The 18,176-nt window shown below is 40.4% G+C and overlaps 1 protein-coding gene across 5 annotated transcripts in view; it reads right to left on the bottom strand.

Annotated features, from left to right (window-relative positions):
• kremen1 (kringle containing transmembrane protein 1) overlaps positions 1-17,264 on the bottom strand; it is a 124,127-nt gene extending 106,863 nt beyond the window's left edge. For all 5 annotated transcript variants that reach the window (XM_061769135.1, XM_061769136.1, XM_061769139.1 and 2 more), the window contains exon 1: positions 17,020-17,264. In XM_061769135.1, the coding sequence (XP_061625119.1) occupies positions 17,020-17,104 (85 nt within the window). In that variant the 5' untranslated portion in view covers positions 17,105-17,264. The remainder of the gene's footprint in view (positions 1-17,019) is intronic.
• Positions 17,265-18,176: the final 912 nt, after the last annotated feature.

Raw genomic sequence — 18,176 nt, 5'->3', positions numbered from 1 at the left:
AATTAAAATAATTATAAATAATACAATTACATACAGTATGAGCATTAATTATCCATCCACCCTGAACTGGTCGCCAGCCAATCGCAGGGCACATATAAAAAATCGCAGGGCACATATAAAAAACAACCATTCGCACTCACATTCACACCAAGGGGCAATTTAGAGTCTTCAATCAACCTACCATGCATGTTTTTGGGATGTGGGAGGAAACCAGAGTGCCCGGAGAAAACCCACACGCACACGGGGAAAACATGCAAACTCCACACAGGCGGGGCCGGGGATTGAACCCCGGTTCTCAGAACTGTGAGGCAGACGCTCTAACCAGTCAATCACCGTGCCGCCAGCATTAATTATTATTTGATTATTAAAATTAACTATTTTATTGACTCAATGTGGCTATATATTCCTTTTTAATTTATATTTTCTTTATCTCATTAGATAATTTATTTTATTAATTTAAATAATAATACAAAAAAAATCTATTTGCGGTAGGGGTCCACTGTATTTGATAAAGTGATTAATTGTGAATAAAATGTTTAATTTTATTGAATAAGTTGTTGACTAGAAATTAATTAGAAGTCATAAAATTTTCAAATAGGCATGAATTATGTTGTTGTTAAAATATCCATCCATCCATTTTCTGAGCCACTTCTCTCCACACTAGGGTCGCGGGCGTGCTAGAGCCTATCCCAGCAATCATCGGGTTGGTTGCCAGCCAATCGCAGGGCACATACAAACAAACAACCATTCTCACTCACATTCACACCTACGGGCAATTTAGAGTTGTCAATTAACCTACCATGCATGTTTTTGGGATGTGGGAGGAAACCTGAGTGCCCGGAGACAACCCACGCAGGCACAGGGAGAACATGCAAACAACACACAGGCAGGGCCGAGGATTGAACCCCAGACCTCAGAACTGTGAGGCAGAAGCTCTAACCAGTCGTCCACCATGTCAATAAAATTAATAGCCTGAAAACGACAGTTTGACATAAAATACAAAAATAAGTGAATAATTTTTTTTTTTTTAAAACCATCTTGTAGCCCCCAGGCGTTGACTCCTCTCCAATTTCATTCCGTGTGGATCCAAATTGACTTTTGATTATGAAAAAAACATTTTTGTGTTTGACTTAATAAAATTCCTAGATGAACATAGGTCGCTACACTGTTTCATTATTGTTCTGCGACTATTCGATTTAGCCCCCTCGTCTGCAGAGCTTGTTACGGCGTGATGGGCTCGGGCGAGAATGTCATTCGGATTTCGACACATGACATTGCAAATGTCATGTGCCGAAAGACGCCGGGGGAACACGACATACAGTGCCGTGAAAAAGTATTGCCCCCCTTTCTCAAATCCTTATATTTTTGCATAGTTTCCCCACTTCAATGTTTAAGATCATCAAACAAATATAATTATCAGACAAATATAACCCAAGTGACCTTAAAATGGCGGCACGGTGGCCGACTGGTTAGAGCGTCAGCCTCACAGTTCTGAGGACCCGGGTTCAATCCCCGGCCCCGCCTGTGTGGAGTTTGCACGTTCTCCCCGTGCCTGCGTGGGTTTTTTCCGTGCAATCCGGTTTCCTCCCACATCCCAAAAACATGCATGAATTGGAGACTCTAAATTGCCCGTAGGCATGACTGTGAGTGTGAATGGTTGTTTGTTCCTATGTGCCCTGCGATTGGCTGGCAACCAGTTCAGGGTGTACCCCGCCTCCTGCCCGATGACAGCTGGGATAGGCTCCAGCACGCCCGCGACCCTAGTGAGGAGAAGCGGCTCAGAAAATGGATGGATGGATGACCTTAAAATGCTGTTTTTAAATGGTGATCTCTTTTAAGGAAACAAAAAATATTCAGTTACCTGGGCTTGTGTGAAAAAGTCATTAACCCCCTTGTTAAATCATGCCTTGACTGTCATAACTGACTTAACTTAATTTTTGGTTAATTTTCACTGATCACACCCAAGCCTGATTACCTCCAGACCTGTTCAGTCAAGAAATCACTTAAAGTGAGTCTGTCCCGACAAAATCAAGTCGGACAAAAGATCCAAAAAAGCTGCAACAAAATGACCCGATCCAAAGAAATTCCAGAACAGTCAAGAAATAAAGTAATTGACATCTATCAGTCTGGAAAGGGTTACAAAAGCCATTTCTAAAGCGTTAGGATTCCAGCAAACCATAGGGAGAGCCATTATCCTTACATGGAGAAAACATGGAACAGTGGTGATCCTTCCCAGAAGTGGCCAGTTTACAAAGATAACCCCAAGAGAACAGTAACGACTCATCGAGGAGGCCACAAAGGAATTTAGGCCTCCCTTGTCTCAGTTAAGGTCATTGTTCTTGACACAAAAGTAAGGAAGAGACTGTGCAAAAATGGCATCGATGGCAGAGTTCCAAGGTGAAAACCACTGCTGACCAAAAAGAACATAAAGACTCATCTTACTTTTCCAAAATTAAAAAAAAATTTAAAAACACCTGAATGATTCCCAAGACGTTTGGGAGAATATAATATGGACTGATGATATGAAAGTTGAGCTTTTTGGAAGGTGTGTGTCTTGTTACATATGGTGTAAATGTAGCACACCATTTCAGAAAAAGAACATCATACCAACAGTCAAACATGGTGGCGGTATTGTGATGGTCTTGGGCTGCTTTCCTCCTTCAGGACCTGGACAACTTGCTGTGATTGATGGAACCAATAATTCTGCTCTGTAACAGAAAACCCTGAAGGAGAAAGTTCAGCCATAGGTTTGCGACCTCAAACTGAAGCACACTTGGGTTCTGCAGCAGCAAAAAGATCCAAAACACACCAGCAAGTCAAGTTCTGAATGGCTTAAAAAAACAAGTGAAGGTTTTGGAGTGGCCAAGTCAAAATCCAGACTTGAATCCCATTGAAATGCAGTGGCATGACCTTACAAAGGCCGTTCATGCTCGAAAACGCTAAATTTTTGCTGAATTCAAACAGTTATAGAAAACGCTCGATTTCAGTTGTTGCTGCTGAGGATGGCGCAACCAGTTATTCGGTTTAGGGGGCCATTACTTTTTCACACAGGGCCAGGTAATTTTGAAGGTTTTTTAAATGTATTATTAATAAATGAAATCACCATTTAAAAACCGAATTTTAAGCTCACTTGGGCTATATTCATCTGATATTTACATTTGTTTGATGATTTTAAGACTTAAAGTGGGGAAACTATGCAAAAATCTCAGCATTTGAGAAGGGGGCCAATACTTTTTCACAGCGCTGTACGTACGGCAAAGTGGTGGGAAGTAACGCAGTAAAAAATATTTTGTTAGAGGTGCACATTAAGTAGATCTTGCAGATATCTGTGCTTATTTATTTTCCTGGCAAACACTCTGGAGGTTCTTAAGTGATTCTTGAGTTAGAGACAGCCTAGTGACAGCTTTAATCCCACGTTGACTTGCAGGGACCACAACGTTCTCCTCGCTACTCATGTTTTTCCATCGGGGAAACACCAGGAATAACAGAGTACGACGTAAACTACCGCTGTCTGGTTAAGGGGACATGAAAAGGAAACTGACTAAAACAAACGTGGGATTTTACAAACCAGCGTTTTCAGTGTTTTGACTTGAGTACCATGTCGTGGGCAAAACCTTCGGACTTCGATTTCAAGCATTGTCATGTAAACAATTTCCAAAACAAAATTTGTGACTCGCTATTTCATTCTGGTGTCTTGTTCCTGTATGACTTCCTCTTCTTTTCTGGCTTCTTGTTCCTTTGTGACTTCCTGTTCCTTCCGGGCTTCCTGTTCCTGTATGACTCAATGTTCCTTTGTGACTTCCTGTTGCTGTGTGGCTTCATGTTCCTGTATGACTGCCTGTTCCTTTGTGACTTCCTGTTCCTTTCGGCCTTCCTGTTCCTGCATGGCGCCCTGTTCCTTTGTGACTTCCTGTTCCTTTCGAGCTTCTTGTTTCTGTGTGGCTTCCTGTTCCTGTAAGACTCCCTGTTCCTTTGTGACTTCCTGTGCCTTTCAGGCTTCCTGTTATTGTATGGCTTCCTGTTCCTTGCTGTTCCTTTATAGCTTCCTGTTTCTTCCTGCTCCTTTTCGGCTTCCTGTTTTTTCCATTGTGGCTTCATCTTCCTTCTCGTCCCTTGGTGGCTTTGGCTTCCTGTTCCTTTGTCATTCTCTGTTTCTACCTGTTCCTTGTGGTTTCTTATTGCTTTATGACTTCCAGTTCCTGTCACCTCTCAGCCTGAGGGACTTTTAGTGAAAACAGTCTGACCCTAAATGTCCTACTGGGGACACTTCCGTCTCACCATCCGGACCAAGCGTCACACCGCCCTGTCCACTTGCAATTTGGGGACCTTTGAGCTTCGCCTGGTCTGCTTTGCATGCCAGGTAGACAGAGCAGCAGCGTGGGCAGGTGGCGATTTGCGTGACATGTAAAATAGAAGAAAGGAAAGAGGGAAAAAAACTAGTGCAGGGAGGTACTGTGATCAAACAAAAGCAGGCCTTTGAACGTGACAGGCCTGCAGTCACGGCGGCACAATAATAAGCACCACTGTGCTTGTAATAACCGGGTACGTTTCCATGGCGGTTTTCTGAGGGGGAGGCAGTCCAATGCCTTGGCACGGACAGCAGATAGAGGGCGTCGCCTGCAAAACATGACCTCTGCAAGGGAATATCCACCCAGAGGTCGACATGAAGTAGATGGGCACGAGCGGCGCACACATTATGACCTTTTGTCAAATTCTGTCAACAAGCACGAGCAAAGACTTCTGAGACAGGCTTTTCCTCTCTTGTGTGAATAACTTCTCACAGTGTTACTGCTGCTAAAGTCTAAGAGGGGATTAAGGCCCAATCTGCAATACATTAGCATGAATTTCACTTAAATGACATTCGCGCATGAGGAAATCAACATCTGAGCCGGTACGCGAGTGGTGTCAGTTTGTTTTGCCGTGGTTCAGGGTAGCTTATCAGATTCAGGCATGCAGTAGATAAGACTACAAACAATACACATCCCAGATAAAAATAGAAAAGTAGCTTGAATAATCTTCAAATTGTAATACAGTCAATCGCAGTCTATTGGAGGGTCGCTATTCACAAATTCACCTGAAACAGTTGACATGCATAATAACTTAAGTATGCATAATAGTTCTACTGTACGTTGAAACTCGAAAGAAATGATAGACGTTAAAATAGTAAAACACGAATCAAATACAGTGTAAATATGGTATGTTAGAGGCACATTGACCATTTAATACATAACTATGGTACATGGTTCACAGACCACACCCTGTCACTAAAATAAAAAAAAAAGGCCCACATTTTAAAAGATAGGTTTCATTACTTTTAACGTTCTCATCCGGTATGCTCCCGATCCCTTCCATGTGTGTCCATGTACAGCTAACAGTCAAATGTGTTTGCCTCATATCACCATGTGTGCAATACAAACAAACACACATGCACACACACACCTGCACAAACTGACAACTGAAGCCAGACGTCGACTTAGCAACCTTTAACGGACACGCCCTGTGCGGTTGAAGAAGAGTTCATGTTTTTCGCACAAGAGAGCAAACACACACACACACACAGATGGCCAACACTTGGCTATGAAACCAATGTTTTTTCACAAGCTAATGTATGTAAACTCCCCCGTCACGACAAAGAAAAAAAACTATCAAGTAGATAATGCTCCCTTCACATCTGTTCCATCTTCAGTTAAGTAATAACAGGAATCAAGCGAAAAAAGAAAATGAATCCAACCGATTATCATTTTCGTATAAACTAAATCCAATGAGACTCAAAGGTTTTTTTTTTCCTTTTTTCAGTAAACTGCGTATTTCATTTGACGAAGTTTCTTTGATAAACTACAGGTGAAATTAACAACCAATTAATGGTAATTCAGGGCTCGAGACTGCGACCAAATTGGTTTCTTGTGAAATTAAAATTTTCATTTTGTCGCATTTTCGCAAGTGCATGTTGTTTTAATGGTTGAAAGTCGCCTTTTTTCAACTGCAATCTCCTCCTCCTGCGTGCCAGGCGAGAGAGAAAGAGAGCGAGAGAGAGAGAGCTGTAGCACACTTGGGTTCTGCAGCAGGATAACAATCCAAAACACACCAGCAAGTCAACTTCTGAATGGCTTAAAAAAACAAAATGAAGGTTTTGGAGTGGCCTCCTCAAAGTCCAGACTTTAATCCAATTGAAATGCAGTGGCATGACCTTAAAAAGGCCTTTCATGCTCGAAAACTCTCAATTTTTGCTGAATTCAAGATTCTTCAAGGAAGACTAGACCAAAATTTATCCACAGAGATATGATAGACTCATTGCCAGCTATAGAAAACGCTTAATTTCAGTTGTTGCTGCTGAGGTGGTGAGGATGGTCAAACCGGTGATTAAGGTTAAGGGTTTTTTTCCTTAATAAATGAAATCACCATTTAAAAGCAGCATTTTAAGTTCACTTGGGTTAAAGTGCCAATTGTGCAAGTTCTCCCACTTAAAAAGATGAGAGAGGCCTGTAATTTTCATCATAGGTATACCTCAACTATGAGAGACAAAATGAGAAAAAAAAATCCAGAAAATCACAAAGTCTGATTTTTAAAGAATTTATTAGGAAATTATGGTAGAAAATAAGTCTTTGGTCACCTACAAACAAGCAAGATTTCTGGCTCTCAAAGACCTGTAACTTCTTTAAGAGGCTCCTCTGTATTAATGGCACCTGTTTGAACTCATTATCAGTTTAAAAGACACCTGTCCACAACCTCAATTATTCACACTCCAAACTCCACTCTGACCAAGACCAAAGAGCTGTCAAGGGCACCAAAAACAAAATTGTAGACCTGCACCAGGCTGTGAAGACTGAATATGCAATAGGTAAGCAGCTTGGTGTGAAGAAATCAACTGTGGGACCAATTATTAGAATATGGAAGACATACAAGACCACTGATAATCTCCCTCGATTTGGGGCTCCACACAAGATCTCACCTCGTGGGGTCAAAATGATCACAAGAACGGTGAGCAAAAATCCCAGAACCACACGGGGGGGACCTAGTGAATTACCTGCAGAGAGCTGGGACCAAGTAACAAAGGCTACCATCAGTAACACACTACGCCGCTAGGGACTCAAATCCTGCAGTGCCAGACGTGTCCCCCTGCTTAAGCCAGTACATGTCTGGGCCCGTCTGAGGTTTGCTAGAGAGCATTTGGATGATCCAGAAGAGGATTGGGAGAATGTCATATGGTCAGATGAAACCAAAATAGAACTTTTTGGTAAAAACTCAACTTTTTGTTTTTTGAGGAGAAAGAATACTGAGTTACATCCAAAGAACACCATACCTACTGTGAAGCATGGGGATGGAAACATCATGCTTTGGGGCTGTTTTTCTGCAAAGTGACTAGGATGACTGATCCGTGTAAAGGAAAGATTGAATGGGGCTATGTATTGTGAGATTTTGAGTGAAAACCTCCTTCCAACTGCAAGGTCATTGAAAATGAAAGAAACGTGGCTGGGTCTTTTCTTTTCTTCAATTAAACCACAACAAAACTGAGATAATTGTTTTGGGCAATAAAGAAGAGAGGATTGCTGTTAGTAAATACCTGGAGTCACTTTCTTTAAAAACCAAAGACCAAGTCAGAAACCTTGGTGTTCTGATAGATTCCCACCTGACTTTCAACAGTCATATCAAATCAATTACTAAAACTGCCTTCTACCATCTGAAGTACAGAGTGAAGGCTTGCATGTGTCAATTAGACCAGGAGAAGCTCAACCATGCTTTTGTCTAAAGTAGACTTGACTATCACAATGGTCTTCTGACTGGACTCCCCAAAAAGAGCATTGATCAGCTACAGCTCATTCAGAATGCTGCAGCTCGGGTTCTGACCAGAACAAAGAGGTCAGAGCATATTACTCAAATTCTAAAGTTTTTACACTGACTTCCAGTCAGCTTTAGAATTGATTTTAAAGTTCTGATACTAGTCTATAAATCACTAAATGGTTTAGGTCCTGAATACATGAATGAAATGCTAATGGTATATAAACCCACTAGGGCTCTGAGATCGACAGACTCAGGTCAAATAGTCGAGCACAGAGTCCAAAGCAAGCATTTACCTTAATTTCTCATGTATAATGCACATTTCTTTTCCCCAAAACAAATTGTCAAAAGTCAATAGTGCGCATTATACATGGGTATAGGGGCAAATGGAAAAAATATTCACATTTTAGAAATGTATGCCGCCATCTAGTGGTTATGAAAAAGCTGTACACTTTCATTCCAAAATGCCACCGCCACCTAGTGGTTATAAAAAAGGTGTAGCCTTCATTCCAATATGACAGGGGTACGTATGATTGCATATAAGTACAGTTGTGCTCATACATTTACATACCCTGGCAGAATTTGTGAAATATTGTTTTGCTTTTTTGTTTTTAAATATGACTCCTGACTGAACAACAACCATCATTAATTTCTTTATGGTTAAGTTTTGTTGAATGATAATGCTTTTCTGAAATGCTTGACCGTTTAATTCGAATCCATTTCCATTTTCTGAGCCGTTTCTCCTCATTAGGGTCGCGGGCGTGGTGGAGACTATCCCAGCTATCATCATGCAGGATGCGGGGTACACCTTGAACTGGTTGCCAGCCAATCCCAGGGCACATACACTCACATAATTTGAATCCCATTAAAATTAAATTAAATGTGTTTCGCCTGGTCATTCATGTTTTCTTTCAAGAATTGTAGCCATCTTGCAAATTCTGCTGGGGTAATCAAACATATGAGCACAACCGTGTGCTTTCTAATTTACTAAATAAAAGTAGGACTGTGAATTTAAAAATAAGAGCAAGTAAATTTAAAAAAGGATTACGTGTTCAAATAAAGTGCTTAACTACAGAATAATTATTTGAAAAAAAACTAACAAAATACAGATAATACTTCATGTTTTAAGCAAAATCATGCATTGTAAAAATGCATTATACATAGGTAGAAGGGTTTTCCAGAATTTTGAGGTCAACTTTGGGGGTGCGTATTATACATGGGTGCGCATTATACACGAGAAATTACGGTAGCTACTATGCTGCACACAATAAGTTGCCAAGAGAAGTGACGTCAGCCCCAAGTGTGAATGTTTTTAAATCCAGGTTAAAAACTCTTCTTTTTCTCATGCTTTTTAGAGTATTTCCACTTTTAAATGATATTTCTTGCACTGTTCGCTGTTTTAATTGTACTTTTGTTGTTTTTTTTCCCTTTGTTTTAAATGTTTATAAGCTTTTTTTTCAATTTGTTTTTAAATGCTTTTAATCATGTAAAGCACATTGAGTTACCTTTTGTATGAAATGCACTATATCAATAAATTTGCTTTGCGTTCAGCATGACAATGATTCCAAACACCCAGGCAACGAAGGAGTGGCTTCGTAAGAAGCATTTCAAGGTCCTGGAGTGGCCTAGCCAGTCTCCAGATCTCAACCCCATAGAAAATCTTTGGAGGGAGTTGAAAGTCTGTGTTGCCCAACGACAGCCCCAAAACATCACTGCTCTAGAGGAGATCTGCATGGAGGAATGGGCCAAAATACCAGTAACAGTGTGTGAAAACCTTGTGAAGACTTACAGAAATCTTTTGACCTCTCTCATTGCCAACAAAGGGTATATAACAAAGTATCAAGATGAACTTTTGTTATTGACCAAATACTTTTTTTCCACCATCATTTGCAAATAAATTCTTTAAAAATCTGACAGTTATTTTCTGGATTTTTTTTCTCATCTTGTCTCTCATAGGTATACCCATGATGAAAATTACAGGCCTCTCTTATCTTTTTCAGTGAGAGAACTTGCACAATTGGTGACTGACTAAATACTTTTTTGCCCCACTGTAAATTTGTTTGATGATCTTAAACATTAAAGTGGGGAAACTATGCAAAAATAGAAGAACTTGAGAAGGGTGGGCAATACTTTTTCACAGCACTGTATCTTAAACTATCCAAAAATATAATTCTGTCCATGTTTTAAAAGTTAGCATTAATATCTACGTGTCAATCAAAGCACCTGTCAAAGAGGTAGGGAGCATTCCTCAGCAGGCCTCTGCTTGACGGGGCCCGGGCTAACCACGTTAGCCTCGGGGGTGAAAGGCAGGATGTGACGTGCTCCACACCGGCGAGCTCCATGGAAAAATGAGAGGAATCCTTCACGTACGAAATTCAAGTTTGTCTTCCAAAGATGGTGAATTTTTACCAAATGTCGCATTGTGGCTCTTGTTTACACTCACATACAGTGAAAGCAATGCAGAAGAGAAGCAAAAATTGTGCAAGGAATGAGGAAATAGGTAAAAATAAAGCAGAAGACGTCGATTCTTCGCTTTGTTATGATGAGACTATTCAACACACGCTAGGTGTATCTGCTCATTTCCTATTTTGGAGAGCAAAGAATCATTTTATTCCTCCTCTGCTTCACGTTCACATATTTGCTCAATTGAGGCCCAATCTTTCCAAGGTTTGCTGCTATGGTTCACGATTCACAAATTCACCTATTCACATTTTGTTCTGTGGAACCGATCCAAAGCTATTCCCTGAAAAACTCACAATTAGCAAGAGACAAGCTTTGTATAGCCAAAACTGAATAATCTGTAAGCCATTTATTTTTAAGGTAGGATGAGTAAAGTTAAAAGTTTTTGGGATCATAGTTTGGCATATATTTACTGTTTAAACTATTAATATAGGCAATTATAAACATTTATTGGGGCGGCATCTTTACTCATGGTTTACTGCACTAAGCATTTTTCCGTATGTTACCATGTGAACATGCAAACCTACTTCATGGTCTAATATTTCCACGTTTGAGGTCCAGTTTAGCGACGTTTGTTGTTATTCAAAGCATTTTTTCCATAGTGTTTTTACATGCGAACATGGTTCTGCTACAAGTGCTTATTTTTTTGTTTATTCTCAAAGGGGAATTTTTTTTTCCCAAATCCGAACAAAATCGGAGCAATCCCAGAATGGAATATTTGATCATGTTTCCAAACGAGCTATTCACGATCTGTGCCATCCAAGGGGGAATCCCAATAGGAAACACTATCACTGAGAGCATCTCAGCGGAGCATATCGTGACAGGTTATTGCAACACTTATCTCTACTATATCAGTCAAGCAAAGGAATCCAAACAAACACGAGTCGTCAGCCATGTGTTGACGACAGATGTGATTTAATAGTATGCTACATGCATGGCCCAACTTGGGCGGATGCTCCCCGAGGTGTTTTTTTTAAGCTTTTAACCGTCGCTTTTGGCCTTTTTTTCAGGGCAAAAATAGAACAAATGAAAAACGCTCATTACATCGTAAGACGTCTTGTAAACGCATGAAATGATTGTTGAATATGCAGTTGACTCCCCCTCCTCTCTTTCTCCCCTCAGTGTTACGAGGGGGAATACCGTGGCTTTAAATACTTTGTGTTAATACATAGGTACACATGGGAGCAGTTAAGCACCAGCCCAGATGGCCGACCCTCTAATTTGAAGCCTAAAGGGTGTCATTAAGAAGACAAAAAAATTAAAAAGGAAAGCCTGCGGATTTTTGCCGCTTCTAACATGAAAGGCGGCGCAAATTACAGCAAAAAGCAGGCAGGGCTCAGTTTGTGCGGTTGGTGTTATTAGATCTCTGCGAGGAGGCTATGACCCCATATTGTGTGTAGGGGAGGTGTACACAAAATGTGATGTAAAAACTGAAGGTTGATGTGTAAACAAAAAAAAAAAACATGTTTAATTCTGCATTGCAAAGCAGTGTAAACCTCAAATTCAAGGTCTGTTAAGGGCTTCTTGCTGAGATAATTACATATTTAAACCAATTAAAATGTTTCTGAAACATATCTACTAGGGCTGAAGCTATCAAATCTTTTTGAATACATTATTCTATTGATTATCCAATTGATTAATCGAATAAAAAATATTTTGCATTATTTAAAAAAAAATACCGATATAAAATATGCACGTGAGGTGCAGGTATTAATTTTGTCCACTTAGGGTCACCATCCTTACCCTCTACTGTAGAATCTGTGACTTTGAGTGTGGCTGGCTTTAAAAGGCGGGCCTATTTAGCCAGTCTGAGTCTTGAGTGCCTGAGCATCATCTATGACTATTGCAGCTCTTGTATGAATGTGCTTATTATTACATCCTTATTTTGTTACTGTTTGTTCAATAAAGTGATTGAAAGTGCACCAGCAGCTGTGTCTATGCTTGACCACTAGTGAGGGTATTACGTTTTAAGTCGCGGTGGTAGGCTATGATAAATTAGTTAACATTGATACCTTGCGGGCGGCACGGTGGCCGACTGGTTAGAGCGTCAGCCTCACAGTTCTGAGGACCCGGGTTCAATCCCCGGCCCCGCCTTTGTGGAGTTTGCATGTTCTCCCCGTGCCTGCGTGGGTTTTCTCCGGTTTCCTCCCACATCCCAAAAACATGCATTAATTGAAGACTCTAAATTGCCCGTAGGTGTGACTGTGAGTGCGAATGGTTGTTTGTTTCTATGTGCCCTGCGATTGGCTGGCAACCAGTTCAGGGTGTACCCCGCCTCCTGCCCGATGACAGCTGGGATAGGCTCCAGCACGCCCGCGACCCTAGTGAGGAGAAGCGGCTCAGAAAATGGATGGATGGATGGATGATACCTTGCGCCAACTTATTTCTACACGGATAGGTCCGTGCGCCTACAGTTACAGTAGTCTGTGTGGTAAAATGATCACTGCGAAGCTTCGAGACAGAGATTTTGCTTTTATTTTTTTTGTAGTCAAACTATTTCAGTGGACCCCCGCTATTCGGGGGGATAGGGACCAGGCCTGAGCACAAAAAGCGAAAATCCAGAAATAATTGTCGTCCATTATAATTGCATTGAAAAACATTTTTTTAAACCCTGAAAATTATTGAATAAGGAGGGATATACTTCCAATAAGCATTTTCCATGAACAACTGGTTCCCCCGCCCAAAAAAATTAAAAATGTTTGTTTTTTTGTAAATTTGTGAATAGGTGAATCCGCAGGTACCAAACTGCGACTATGCAGGGGCCCACTGTATTCGATTAATCGTTTTAGCCTTCACAGGTACACAGACTTTTTATTCCAAATTTGAGGAATGTTCACAAATTAGGGGTGAGCAATATATATTGCCTTCGATATAATCGTGAACGTTGCTTTAACAATGTGCAGTTTTACATTATCGATTATTCATACTGTCTCGATAAGAAAACAACCGAACGGGTTCCTGGACGGGATAGGAGGAAGAGAGAAAGGAGGAAGCACATGAAAGTCCTCATTCGCCGAATCAGCGGACATGATTCAGTCATGTGACTCAGTGGCAAGCAAAAGAAACTCTGGCTCTCAAAACTAGTGGGTCGACTCCGGGCAACCTTCTCAGGAGTTTAGCAGCTTAACAAATGAGTGAATGGTTGCTATGGACCTCAATGGAGTGTACAGTTTTTTTGTTGGCCAACAGGTAAAATGACACAGGTTACTCAATGTACGTGTTGGCTTTCCAAACGAGGCCATTTTAAAAGTGAAACGAAGAGAATGGAGAATGGACAGTGTTGTTTCGATCGTATATTCACTGGAGGATTTATTAATTTTGAATAACATTTGCAAAGAAAACCGCTGTCAAAGTCATTCTAACTGAGGCTAATGGAGGAGCTAGGTAGCATAGCTGCACCGTAAGTAAATATTTAATTACCTTGTCACCGCAGTTTGACTTATTTAATTATGTCTTTACTTATTTAAACACTATTACCAATACCAGCTGCTAAAAACCAGGAATAAAAAAAGATTCCGCGGTCATGATGTCATCGTCATAGGTAACTAGAAGTTGTATTGGAATACATTTCTAAAGTAACCCATCCAACCCCGAGTATGTGGAACACGGAAAACTTTGTGATTTCACAAGCATGACTACAGCTAAAGAAAAGATCAGTAAATATGCACAACACACTCAGAAAACCCTCACTGAGTCATTTTCAAACACGCACCATATGACAAAGCAAGTAAACGTTCGCGAGACATAAAGAACACCATGAATTGGATTTCTTTCTGCAGTGTACTAGCCAAATGTAAATGCCAGTGTGTGCTGTAGTAACGCGTTTGGTTTAAAATATTTTATTAGTTAGGTTTACAATTTTATGTCATCTTAATTGTTTTTGTTTTGTTTTGATACAAAAGCTGAACTAAAATACTATTGAGCAAACCTGATTTGGAATCTTCTCCTGTAGTTATTGTTAAATATTGCCATACAATATTCTCGTATAATGTTTTGCAGTAAATGGTAGACGTATATTTGTCCTGGAAAGTAAGTAGAGACTTTTTTTTTTTTTATCGTTATCGTAAAATAAAATAAAAATATTGTTTTTTTTTGGGTTTTTTTTTGCCCATATTGCCCACCCCTACCTGTATGACATATAAAGTAAATGCCATTGCCCTAGTAACACCAAAAATAATGTATTTCGAACACAACTACAAGAAAACATTAGTTTTACTGTATGTGTATTACAGTATTAGATGTCATAGGTCTACACAGACTTTACTGCTCTAAATTACAAGATTTATCCCAAATGTCAAATCCAGTTTAAATCCACACATTAGGAACACATGACTTTATGTGTATCCCATATAAAGTTGATAATATTATGTTAGAACCACCCAAAATTATGTTTTTTCTAATATTATTAGCTAAAAACCTGAGTTTATGTGTAATTTTAATGTCGCCTGTCATCTAAAGAACTAAAATAATGTTTTTGTATCACAATTTGATGGAAATCTGAGTTTTATGTGCGTGTCGTGTCAGTTTTGGCATTTTTAACAATTCCAGAGTAATAAATCCATTGAATTTCACATTTCAATCAACACAGTAGGGCCAAATTCGACATATAAAGTCGATAATATTACCCTAGAACAGGGCTGCACAATTTATCAAATTTTGATCGTGATTGCGATTTTTGCTGCCACAATTAAATGAGCCTGATTGTCTGCGATGTTTTTTATTTAAAATGCGGGCACTGCTGAATATGAAAAGTGCTTCATTTCCAGCAGTGCACACAACCTAGTCAGCCAGCCACCAGGGAGCGAACGTATGGTTAAGGTGTCATTAAGCGCCGTCAACGCGCTCCGGGGCAAACTCTAAAATAAAAGCCCAAAATGGCACTGATGTCCAATGTTGTAATATATGAAGCTTTTATTTTGAAGTTGGCCCTCTCAGCACGTTGTCAGAGAGGCGGCGTGTCACGGTAAGACACTTTTAACAATCGTTGTAGCAGATGCTTTGACTTCAACTTTGCGGCTGGCCTGACCCCAATGAAAAAATGCTGGGAGTAAATAGAGAGGGAAATCACAACTGTCAGGTTCTTTGTAGTTTGTGACCGTGCACGACTGACCAATGGTCAAGCAGAATAATGGAGACGTACCGTCCTTGACAATTCACTATATTGACAGGGATTTTCAAATGAAAAGTCGGTGCTTACAGCCTAATGCGATTGCGTTTTATGCATTAATTGTATTTGCTTGCTTTAAGTTGTAATTTGTGATTGCACTTTGTTGAAGCATATTTATTCAGTTGGGCCTAAGTAAAGTCGATTTTTTTGGGGGGTACATTTATTTTTTATTATTATCTGGCATTTATGCTCATTTAAAGATTCATTTTGTACTGAAAACTGTTACATATTGTTTGTTAAAAAGTAGTACAATAAAAATAAAGAGGTTTCCCTAACGAGGAATAATTGATCGTGATTAATAAACCATCCATCCATCCATTTTCTGAGCCGCTTCTCCTCACTAGGGTCGCGGGCGTGCTGGAGCCTATCCCAGCTATCATCGGGCAGGAGGCGGGGTACACCCTGAACTGGTTGCCAGCCAGTCGCAGGGCACATACAAACAAACAACCATTCACATTCACACCTACGGGCAATTTAGAGTTTTCAATTAACGTGCATGTTTTTGGGATGTGGGAGGAAACCGGAGTGCCCGGAGAAAACCCACGCAGGCACGGGGAGAACATGCAAACTCCACACAGGTGGGGCCGGGGATTGAAAGCCGTGCCGCCGTGATCAATAATCGCGATTACAATATTGAATATTATTTTGGCCATAATCGATCGTGCAGTCCTACCCTAGAAACACCCAAACTTACATTTTTGTAACATATTAGAAGAAAATGTTTTACAATTTTTATGTGTATCATTAAAGGTGTGCCCTCTCTGTATTAGCCCAGATTTTGATTGTTCCATAGTCATAAATAAGTTAAAATTCACATTTCAATCAACACAGTGGAAACACCGATGACCGTATCTCACATAAGGTAGATGATATTACGCTACAAACAGCTAAAAATTTGTTTTTCTGACATAAATAGGGGAAAACCTGAGTTGTATGTGTATTATTAAAGGTGTCACCACCTGCCGTAAAATGACTTTTTCTCGTCCCAATTCCAAGATTGAATTTTTTTTTTAACAAATCCAAAGTAACAAGTCAATTTTAAAATAATACAGTACATACTTACAAACGTACTACTTAACTATATGACTGTATATTGCCCGTATTTATCCCCAAATCAGGGCGTTTTCAACACTTTCAGAGTCATAAATCATGAGGTGAGGTTCACGTTTAAATATCCATATAGGAACATATTTGAGTGAATATTGCCAATATTGAGCCCAAATTTGGGGCATTTTTAAGAATTCCAAATCAATACGATGGGCTCGGTACACATCATACATGCTGTTTGAAATTAAGCAATGTGGACTAAAGCCCAGACTAAAACCCTCGTTTTCCACATAATATCCGATAATAAGACAAAATATTCAAATGGATGTGGTATATAAAGTATAATATTGTAATTAGTTTGTGGTGCCGTTTAGGGGGTTACTGATGGGAGAAACATCGCTGCGCGTCGCCGCCAAAGAGAAGCCTTCTCCAGGCACCGGAGGGAAGTCTTCTCGGGGCACCAGGACGGAGTAAAGTTAGAAGAAGCGAGAAAGAAAATAAAGAAATAAACGACGCAGAAGAAGGTGAAGAAGATGAAGAAAGAAGACGATAACAGGTCGTGGACTCACCCGAGTCGAAGTGAGTGAGCGTGGCGGAGGACAGGAAGAAGAACCCGGCAAGAAGCAGCGAGAAGGCGGCGGTCCACGGGTCCATGGTCCCAGGTGAGGTGAGGTTGAGGCGTACTCGACTCAGCTCTCGACTCGCGTGTCGCGCTCTACACTGGAAGTCCGTGAAACGACCCGGCAGCCTTCTAGCTGAGCGAGGGAGGGGGGTGAGGACTAGATAGTAGAGCGGAGCGATCCGATTTCCAGGCCATGTGACACAGACCATGTGACAGGAAACCGAGCCAAACACTTTAAACCTGCACCGGGGAGGAGGAGGAAAGTTGGGCGGCGCTGCAGGTTAGTCAAGTGTAAAAACTCACACAAAGTGCTTCTTTAGACATTAGAAAAATCACACGGCACGCAACCAACGAACAAAAACGTCACACAAAAACCCACTGATATAATCGCAATTTACTCACAAATTGGGAAATCTATTGGCAGAGGTGGGTAGTAACGCGCTACATTTATTCAAGTAACATTTTCTATAAACTGTACTTATCAGAGTACTTTAAATGCACCATAATTTTAATTTTTACTTGAGTATTTATGTGAAGAAGGATCGATACTTTTACTCCGTTACAATGATCGACATGCCGTTCGCTACTTTTATTTAAAGATTCGTGCGTGTGCGCGTCTATTTTTAGACTCAATCTTCGACTTCTGCATAGGTCGCCAGTTGCACCAATCACTAATGTCATTTGACTCCAATTCACCAATCAGACGACGCAAGGCAGTCACATGACCACGCACGTAGCCTTCGCGAGCCAATCAAAATGACTCATTGGGGGGGAACAGCCGCATGAGTGTGTTTACTTTACAGACTCCAAAAAACAACAGCTTTGTCACATATGAGAGGCCGTTAGAGACATTATTCAGGATTAGCTCTCACACTTACCACTCAAATGCTTTCACGCACACAAACTACTGAAAGGCTCTTATAAACAATACTCAAACATTCTCAAACACTACTCAAACCCTCTTTTAAACACTAGTGAAATAGTCTCATACACACAAGTGAAAGTCTTGCTCTCATAAGCACTAATCAAACGTTCTCATAAACAACTCAAACCCTCTCATAAGCACTACTCAAACACTCTTATAAAGACTACTCAAACCCTCTC

This window comes from Phyllopteryx taeniolatus, chromosome 3 (assembly GCF_024500385.1).
Source record: "Phyllopteryx taeniolatus isolate TA_2022b chromosome 3, UOR_Ptae_1.2, whole genome shotgun sequence".
In the NCBI taxonomy this organism is placed as follows: Eukaryota; Metazoa; Chordata; class Actinopteri; order Syngnathiformes; family Syngnathidae; genus Phyllopteryx; species Phyllopteryx taeniolatus.
The sequence above is the reverse complement of the archived record's forward strand: the minus strand, read 5'-3'. Positions and strand labels throughout refer to the sequence as shown.